Consider the following 9937-nt stretch of genomic DNA (forward strand, 5'->3'; position numbering starts at 1 on the left):
CAGGAACAACCAGGAAGAAATAGGGTACTGGCTTTAGCAACAATGTCTGATTCAGTTCTGTGTCAGCAGATGTCACAGGATGTTTGGAAACTCCTAACACCAATGAAAGATGATGACATCTCTGCTGCTGTGCGAAGTGATTTCTCTATTCTACAGCTGGCACAGTCATTTTTAAATAAACATGGCCAAGAACCGTCTAAATATGATTACATTCGACAGAAGCTCAGAGAGGTTGGAAGACTTCTGTTGATCCTGCGAAAGCAATCTTCATTGCATACGATTGAGGATGCTGTTAAGCCTGCACATTTTGGGATGGTTATACAGGCTGTCAAAACAGTATCTGGATATGATGCAGCAAATCACACTTACCGCACTCCAAGCCTTGCTCTTAAGCTCGGTCACTCTTTGAACAAGATATGTGAAATCATACACTGTAGAGCGTTAATGGCCGAAGACGATGCAAGGATCAAGTCAACCCAGACTTTCAAAAAGTTGTATAATTCTAAGTGGTCGGAACTTGTGTCTCATGGAGCTTTAACCACTTTACATGAAGGACATTTCAATAAACCATCCACCCTCCCGTTTACTGAAGATGTTCAGCGTCTTCATCAACATCTTGAAACAATGGTTGATTTAGCTTCTGGCAACTTGAAGAAGACTGCATCAACACAAGTATATGGAGAACTGTGCAGATCGACTCTTGCCAAAATTATACTCTTCAATCGAAGGCGTGGAGGAGAAGTTGCAAGGATGCAGCTAAAAAATTTCTTAGAGAGGGACACAGCTCCTCTTCACAAAGATGTTGCTGTTGGGCTCACACAATTTGAGCAGAAACTTTGTGCCCATTTTAGTCGAGTGGAAATTAGGGGTAAAAAAGGGCGTAAGGTAGCAGTGCTGCTATCCCCAGACATCGTTGATGCTTTAACACTTCTTATAAGCAGAAGACAAGAGTGTGGAGTTCCACAAGACAATACCTTTCTTTTTGCAAGACCCCGGTGTTTGACTCCGTATCGAGGACAAGACTGTCTGAGGATTTACGCAGATGAGTGTGGTGCTCAAAATCCTGAACTCCTCCGGTCAACACAATTACGGAAGCATGTTGCAACTTTGTCGCAGATCCTTAACCTGAGAAACCATGAGTTGGATCAAGTCGCAGACTTCTTGGGCCATGATATACGTGTCCACAGAGAATACTACAGACTTCCAGAGGCTACAACCCAGCTGGCCAAAATATCTAAACTGTTGCTTGCCATGGAGAAAGGTTCTCTTACTAGTCTTCAAGGCAAAACACTAGAAGAGATTGACATTGAAGGTTAGTCTATTTTATATAGTTGTTACAAATTAGATTTTAGTGTATGGTTTATAGTATATTTTAGTGTTGCTAGGCTAAGATACATACATACAATATACAGTATCTTTACCAAAGTAATACTTATCAGATTTCAGAATGGTCATTATGTGTTAATTTTATTTGCTCCTAACATTCGCTATGCTTAAGACTCAAAATTTATTTTTTGTTAGAAAACCTAGACTTAACTGATTCCAATCCAAGTGATGACAGTGATGCTGAGGAGACAGATCAACCGACACAAAGTGAAATTGGTAAAAGTGCATAAACATACAAATGTCAAATCATTAAAGTCAACATAAAGTCAAGTTTACCATATGATGCACCACAAGCTATATATATATATATATATCAGGGCTCTAGACTAACTTTTTGCACTGGTTGCACTGGTGCGCCTAACTTTTTTTCTTAGGTGCACCAGCACAAAAGTTAGGTGCACCCAAATGTTCGACCGCATCGCATTTAACACCACAGTTTTACAAGTTCACTTTTTTTTTTAAATCGCTGTCCATATAGGCAATATTGACTTGTAAATGATTAACTAACAATCTGGTCAACATAAAGTTCTTTATTTGAAGCACAATTCTACAAGAAAGCAGGGCTCTAGACTAACACTTGAGAGAGGTGGCACTGGTGCTACCAAGTTATTCAGTTGGTGGCACCAGCCCTTAATTTGATAGCACCAGAGTCGTGGGGTGAGGTAAGAAAAAAGAATCACTAAAACTTCATTAAAATGTGTTTAATACATTAATAAATCAATTAGAAATTAATACAAATCATTGTTTATGATTGAATTATTTTTATTGTATATGTAAACTCTCTTTCAACACTTTACCATATTTAAAGCACATCTTTCTTAAAGCTACTTTCTTCCTTTATTTGTTGTGAACGACTCCTATAAGAGAACACAATTCCTTTAATATCAGTGAGTGTTTTTGGGCCCGTCCGTTGTTGTTTGATGAACATTATAAACAGAGATCTTTATTATGCTGCTGCCCCTTTAAGAGCTCGCGCAATATACTGGAACACGTGTTTTGTTTCCCAACTGTTTGGTCACGAAACAAACTGAATACCTTTACAAGGTTTCTTGTTAATATGGGAATTTTTAGGTTATTTTGTGTTAATATGTCCGTTTCAGAGTAAGAAGGCGTGAAAGAGAACTCCGTTTAGTATTTTGTGCTCTGACTCTCTGGGCGCGCGCATATCTCAAACAACCCGCGAGACCTGAAGGCTTTTAGTGATTATTCTTCATGAAAGCTGCATTGATACACGTTTGGCTTCTATCAATAGCGACTCACAAATAAATAGTATTTAGCGTGATGTATAATGTTTGTATGCTTTGCAGTATTGTTAGAGATCTTTATACAATAGTTTAGTGCTAAAGTTTAAACACGTTTCCTGCATTAGCTTCACATGCATACAATACTTGCAACACATTTCGTTATCTTTGCTGTTTTGTACCTTAGCAGGGGAAATTCTTGTATTCTGCATATTTATTTAAGTTGCAAGATTGAGCGCTTCACTCTCTGCTCTTTCGGTCCTTCGCCTCTTACCCGTAACCCGCAATTACGTCTTTGGGGGCGGGGCACTGATAGATAAGTGAATGGTTGAAGGAGGGGAGACGAAAATGAGTGACTGAATGCGCCGCTTGCGCAATATAACATTTCTGCGCATTAAATTTATAATACGCAAAAATTATATATTGATCAGTTTGACAGTCGCACCGGTGCGACCATTAAGAAAAACATGGCAGGAAAAATGTCGCAAAATGAGACCATTTAGTCGCAGTCTAGCGTGTCGAGCATTGGTTATGATTTTCGGACGGATCAGGCCTTAACTTAACATTCTTAACGAAAAAGTTGTCAATCGTTCTTTTCATCTTCTCTCATCATCCGCGGCTACATCCACTCTGTTTATCTGACGGGCCTAGGCTACTCACCTCTCTGTCCGACTGCAGCACAGCATTTTCAAACGTACACACACGTACAGGAATATCTGGACCACGGCCAATCAGAGGGGGTCCGCCCTTCACTATCTCTGATTGGTTTAGACCACGATATGGGCCTAATGTGTCTGTTGTTGAACCACAGGGAGACTTTCGCAGAGACTTTTTTTCCCCTCGAACGGCTGGTCGCACCGGTGCGACCTCAGATTTTTTTTAGTCGCACCATTGAGAAATTAGGTCGCACTCTAGAGCCCTCAGAGCCCATTGATGTTGACAGTGTAGTCATCATCTTGTGGATACAAGATACAGTATAAAATGTATATATTTAGCTTACCTATAGTTACATCATGTAAAAGCTGCACTAGTCTATGATCCCTTTCGAAACATGATGTAATAAGTGCATCTCATAACTACTATTAGACAAGAGTAGCACTTTTACATGAGTGAGTTAAGTACTGAAGATTTATACACATTAATCAAAAATTCACTTTCTGAATGGATTAGCACTCAAACACATCTTAAAAGTCCTACAGATACCATGCTGTGCAAAACTTCATGATGCTGATTTACGTTTTAATGACAGTGAGAAGTGTGAGGTGCATGATAATACTCTTAAGAAATAAACAAATATCATCAAACATCAATCTATGTAAAGTCAATAACCTGTTTCTTAGAAAGAGTAGGCAAGATTGAATGCAAGATCTGAAAAAACAGGAAAAAAGTTAGCCTTTAAAACACAATATGCACAAAAACATTTAGCACTTGGATCAAAAATCAAAGTTGAAATACAGTAATTAACATTAGTGTTTAGAACTGTCTAGAGGAGGCTGAGACATTGAGTGTGTTTACATGCACAGTCTTACTCCGATTATGCTTAATAAGCTGATAACGTGTAAGTCATGTAAACGCGTAAAACGGTTTTCTTATATCGCTCGGCAGAGGTAGTTTTTTTCCCATTACTCCGATTTCGCGCTGCATGTAAACGCCTTTACCGGTTTTCTCTCAGTTTTGTTTATGTGCGCACGTCTGACAGCGCAATAGTAAAAGTCCCAAATGGAAGTAACAGTAAAATAACGCATAAAAGTCCTCTCTCGAATCATGCAGTTGATGTAGAAACGTCAAAGTGAAAAACTATTGTTGCATATGCAGGTTCTGCGGAAAATAAGAGATATAAAAATACAGCTTCCGACCGATTTCCCGCTGCATTTTTAATTACTAAACAGACTTTCGACGATGACGTCACGGCACGCAAGAAACCCGGCAAATCTCAAACTTCCATGTAAACGCAGTTTTCTGCATAGCCGGTTTATTACTATGCATGTACACACGTGAAAACAGGTTATAAGCTGATTTTTGATAGATATCCGTTTATTTTGTGCATGTAAAAGCATTCATTGTACGCACTCATTATTTCATTGTGTTCATTTGCATTTTGACATTATGCAATGAAATGTAAAGATGGGAAAGCAATTAAAGCACAATCTTACAAGAATGGTATAAACTACCTATATACCTGCTTCCCTGATAACAACAAGCTGGCCAAAACAGCCACTCAACACTTCAGTCAAGACTAGCAATCATTCAAACAAGGCTAGAATAAAGATAAGTATTAGGCTGGTTGGGAGAATAAGGAGATGAGATCTAGTCATCATGGTGTTTACCCTAGTTTATGCTTGTATAGAAATGAACATGTGACAAAAGAACCTTGATAGTAAACTATTTAATTCATACCACAGGACTGAAGAGAGCTAGGCGACCTGTTGAGGATTCTCCGGGCACCTCAGATCGTATGGGTATCTACCTCATCCAACTAGCATGTTCAGCAAGGTTTGATTCATTTCATGTAGTGCCTACTGTATGTTACAGTATTTTATTATTCCTTCATAGATGCTGACCCTGCCTCAGAAGGCCCATCTCCAGGTAAGTCAAGGAGGAAGTTTTTAAATACTAATTGATTTTAAGGATATAGAAATGTTAGTCAAAGCTAAAATCAGTGGCATACATAATCTTGATTTTAGCATTTTGAAATGCAGTCTGGATCACGTTTGCTTTTGCTTGATTTAAATTTGATTTACATGTACACTGCTGAATGTGTTTCTGTTTTGTTTTAAGCAATTAACCAGAAAAGTAGGAAGAAGATAAAGTGCAGCAGTAGGAAAGAGCATGAACAAGCTGGTAAAACACACAAACAAATATGCACAACAAACACTTTTTTAGACAATCGTGTGGATCAAAAATCAAAGTTGAAATACAGTAATTAACATTAGTGTTTAGAACTGTCTAGAGGAGGCTGAGACATTGAGTGTGTTTACATGCACAGTCTTACTCCGATTATGCTTAATAAGCTGGTAACATGTAAGTCATGTAAACGTGTAAAACGGTTTTCTTTTATCGGGGAAAGCACATAAACGGCGTAAGCAAAACCCGCTCGGCAGAGGTAGTTTTTTGTCCATTACTCCGATTTCGCGTTGCATGTAAACACCTTTATCGGTTTTCTCTCAGTTTTGTTTATGTGCGCACGTCTGACAGCGCAATAGTAAAAGTCCCAAATGGAAGTAACAGTAAAATAACGCATAAAAGTCCTCTCTCGAATCATGCAGTTGATGTAGAAACGTCAAAGTGAAAAACTATTGTTGCATATGCAGGTTCTGCGGAAAATAAGAGATATAAAAATACAGCTTCCGACCGATTTCCCGCTGCATTTTTAATTACTAAACAGACTTTCGACGATGACGTCACGGCACGCAAGAAACCCGGCAAATCTCAAACTTCCATGTAAACGCAGTTTTCTGCATAGCCGGTTTATTACTATGCATGTACACACGTGAAAACAGGTTATAAGCTGATTTTTGATAGAAATCCGTTTATTTTGTGCATGTAAAAGCATTCATTGTACGCACTCATTATTTCATTGTGTTCATTTGCATTTTGACATTAAGCAATGAAATGTAAAGATGGGAAAGCAATTAAAGCACAATCTTACAAGAATGGTATAAACTACCTATATACCTGCTTCCCTGATAACAACAAGCTAGCCAAAACAGCCACTCAACACTTCAGTCAAGACTAGCAATCATTCAAACAAGGCTAGAATAAAGATAAGTATTAGGCTGGTTGGGAGAATAAGGAGATGAGATCTAGTCATCATGGTGTTTACCCTAGGAATCTGTTTTTCTTTTTTGTAGTCATTCTTGAAAATCCTGCTGAAAAGAAGGATGCCAGAAGGAAACAAAAACAGCCATGGTCTCCAACTGAAATCGCAGCAGTAATGAGACATTTTAAAAGCCACATTACACAGGGAAAACTCGCCACTAAAATTGATTGCCAGCAGTGCAAGAATGCTGAGCATCCTGCTTTGTCTAATCGCTCTTTACAAAACATCAGAGACTTTGTCAGGAATAGGGGTTTGACACTAAGAAAGAGACAGGCACAAAATACTTAGTCAGAATTTTGGTGGCGCTGTTCATTTTGTTTTGTTTTGTTTTATATGTATGAGCAAGGTTATAAACTTATGTTTAGTGATATAATGTGCTTTGTTCATTAACACCTTAATAAGTTAATCAAAGGTAAATGTTAAAGTGCTTTGCCTCAATGCATTCGAGTATAATAATTTGTTTTTGTAAAAGCATACATTAAACTTTGCTTCTTGTTCCCATACTTGGTGTACTGTTTTATGTTCATATATATATATATATATATATATATATATATACAGTAACAAATGACATGTTGATGAACAGTCATATCACAGAAACACCAAGTCCGTGTACACACTATGAAAGGTGGTATGCTTTATTACATAGCTACATAAGGTAAAATGTACAGACAGCTTGTTGTTATTACCAAATAAATTCTGACAGTGTGATTAGGATGCCAACAGAAGCAGAGGACTCCTGTTTCACCCTGGAGAGGTTTATTTTGCAATTACAACTGGCAAGATGTACCATTATCCTGCTTAGTACAAATTCAAACTTTGCATGAAGAATTTTTTAATTAAATTGCACCTGTCGAAGTGACTCATTGTACATAGATAAGCCTTGTGTTACCAGTTTCAGCAGACCTGAGAATGTTGCCTTCACTTTGTTTAACCATTTGTTGTTTTACATGTCTTCATGTTTGTGTTTAACCGTTTGTCCTTTTAGATCACTTATGTCCTTATAATACACAACATTTTCACTGTTGTGTTAAACTGTTTGTCCTCTTAGATCACTTATGTCCTTATAATACACAACGTTTTCACTGTTGTGTTTGTGTTAAACTGTTTGTCCTCTTAGATCACTTATGTCCTTATAATACACAACGTTTTCACTGTTGTGTTTGTGTTAAACCGTTTGTCCTCTTAGATCACTTATGTCCTTATAATACACAAGTTTTTTTACGTTTGTGTTTTTAAGTGTTCAATTACATTCACTTTAGCTAAGTCTGTTCCTGGGGTGCATAGAAAAATAAATGGCATGGTTGGAACTGTTCTGTGGGCCCCAGATATCCCTGGTAGTTCGGAGACAAGACATTGAGAGACAAAAAGCTGGTATTAGCGTAGAGGCCATTCACACTTAGTGTAAAAGATGAACAGAAAAATAAGCATGTGTGTTTGATTCTGATTAAGCTAATTATTGCAACATAATATTGTTTGGGCATTGAATTAGGTGTATGCTTGGTTAAAGAGATGAGTTTGTAGACTTAAACTGATCGAGTGTGTCTGAAACCTAAACAGGGCTGGCTGTTCCAAAGTTTATGAGCTAAGTAAGAAGACTATCTACTACCTTTAGAGGATTTTGATATTCAGAGGATTATTAACAGAGCAGAACTTTGTGACAACAATGTTTGACCAACAGTAGTCTGATAAGAGTTCACAAATATGTTTTAGTGCTTAGCCATTTAATGCTTTACTCATTTATCCTCATAGGTCAGCAATGTCCTTTTAATTCATGTGTGTCCCATTAATACACTTTAATGACATGTGTGTGTGTGTTTTATAGCTACTGTCCTTATAATAACGGTTTGTGTCATAGGCGGGGTTTGCATGTAATTATAATATGTCCTCATAATTGTGTATTTTGTCAGGTTGTTAGATAATCACTTGTGTTGTGTGTAAATTAATTCTGAAGTGAAATCTGTGTTGTGTGTCTCAAAATAATTTTTTTGATGTGCACCACAGCTCTGTAGAGCAAGTGGAAAGGTGTGTCCCCCTAATACAGCAAAAAACTGGTTTGGGCTGAAGTGTCCTTGTAATACATATAAACCCGTATGTGTGTGTGTGTGTGTGTGTGTGTGTGTGAGTGCATGCGTTTTTTAAATCTAAAAATGCAAAAAGTGTTCTATGATCTTTAGGTTTAGGGGTAGGGTTAGGGGATAGAATATACAGTTTGTACAGTATAAAAAACTTTACGCCTATGGACTGTCCCCACGGAGATAGTAAACCAGACATGTGTGGGTGCGTGTGTGCGTGTGCGTGTGCGTGTGCGCGTGTGTGTGTGTGTGTGTGTGTGTGCGTGCGTGCGTGCGTGCGTGCGTGCGTGCGTGTGTGTATAATAATGAAGGTTTGGTCTCTTTGATGGTTCCTTATTAGTACATTTTGTTTGTTTGTTTGTTTGTTTGTTGATGTTCTCCTAAAATGAAGATTAATTCATTTTAATCATTGTAAGCCTGTTTTACTTTCTCTAATCTCATCTCTCTTAAAGGGATAGTTTACCCCCAAATAATAAATTATGATTCACCCTCTTGTTCAAAACCAGTGTATGGCTCATTTGTTCTGTGGAACACACAAAAAAAGATATTTTGAGAAATTTCTCTGTGGTTTTGTGTTCATACAATGGAAGTCAATGGAGTTCAGTGTTGTTTGGCTATCGACATTCTTCAAAATATCTTATTTTGTGTTCTACAGAAGAAAGAAAGTCCTACAATTTTGAAATAACATGAAAAGGAGTAAATGATGACTAAATGCTATCCATTAGGTGAAGTATCCCTTTGAGTTGCACTTCATGGAAACTTTCAGACTTGTTCATTCAATAAATTTAGACACTCACTACTGTGTCATAAGTAGATGTCGAGATTTTATTCTCCAAATTATGAATATCTGGGGAATGTTTTAAACATTTTCTCGAGCATCTCCTGTTGTGCTCCGCTGCAGAATAAAGTCACACGGGTCTGATGTCTGTGAGAGGAAATAAATGAGGACAAAATGATTCTTTCAAATCCCCCCCACAATCTCCTAATGACTGCAGTACATGTGTGGCATCAGCAGTGTTGGGTAAGTTTCTCTGAAAAAGTAATCAATTACTAGTTGCTAATTACATACTCAATAGTGTAATTAGATGACTGTACAAATTACTCTCTCCAAAAAGTATTTAATTACTAATTACTTTCTATCCTATATCAACCTTGGTTAGAACTGATTCAAGGATAGACATGAAATGGCTCTTTTAATTCATTCAAATAAATAATATGAAACTAGATAAAGTACTCTTATTAACAGACTAAAGTATTACAAATGTGAGAATTATACATTAAAGCATTAAGGATTTTAAAGTTAGACTGTCAGTTAGACTGTTGTGATGTCAGTTCCACTATTGCACACACTTATATTACACAAAGTATTTAGTTTAATTACATCAAAAGTAACTGTAGTTAAATTACAGAAAAAA

At 37.3% G+C, this 9937-nt stretch overlaps 1 protein-coding gene across 1 annotated transcript; it reads left to right on the forward strand.

Annotated features, from left to right (window-relative positions):
• On the forward strand, positions 1-6833 carry LOC130564266 (uncharacterized). Its single transcript, XM_057350232.1, has 6 exons — positions 1-1312; positions 1522-1602; positions 5030-5086; positions 5181-5213; positions 5406-5468; positions 6479-6833. The coding sequence occupies exons 1-6, from the start codon at positions 43-45 to the stop codon at positions 6733-6735; spliced, it is 1761 nt and encodes a 586-aa protein (XP_057206215.1). The 5' UTR covers positions 1-42; the 3' UTR covers positions 6736-6833.
• The last annotated feature ends 3104 nt before the right edge of the window (positions 6834-9937 follow it).

Source organism: Triplophysa rosa, linkage group LG2 (assembly GCF_024868665.1).
Source record: "Triplophysa rosa linkage group LG2, Trosa_1v2, whole genome shotgun sequence".
NCBI classification, from domain to species: Eukaryota; Metazoa; Chordata; class Actinopteri; order Cypriniformes; family Nemacheilidae; genus Triplophysa; species Triplophysa rosa.

Coding starts and splice junctions, on each gene's coding strand:
- LOC130564266 (XM_057350232.1), top strand. CDS start 43: ATGTCTGATTCAGTTCTGTGTCAGCAGATGTCACAGGATGTTTGGAAA. Junction 1,313..1,521: donor AGAAGAGATTGACATTGAAG/GTTAGTCTATTT, acceptor ATTTTTTGTTAG/AAAACCTAGACTTAACTGAT. Junction 1,603..5,029: donor ACCGACACAAAGTGAAATTG/GTAAAAGTGCAT, acceptor TTCATACCACAG/GACTGAAGAGAGCTAGGCGA.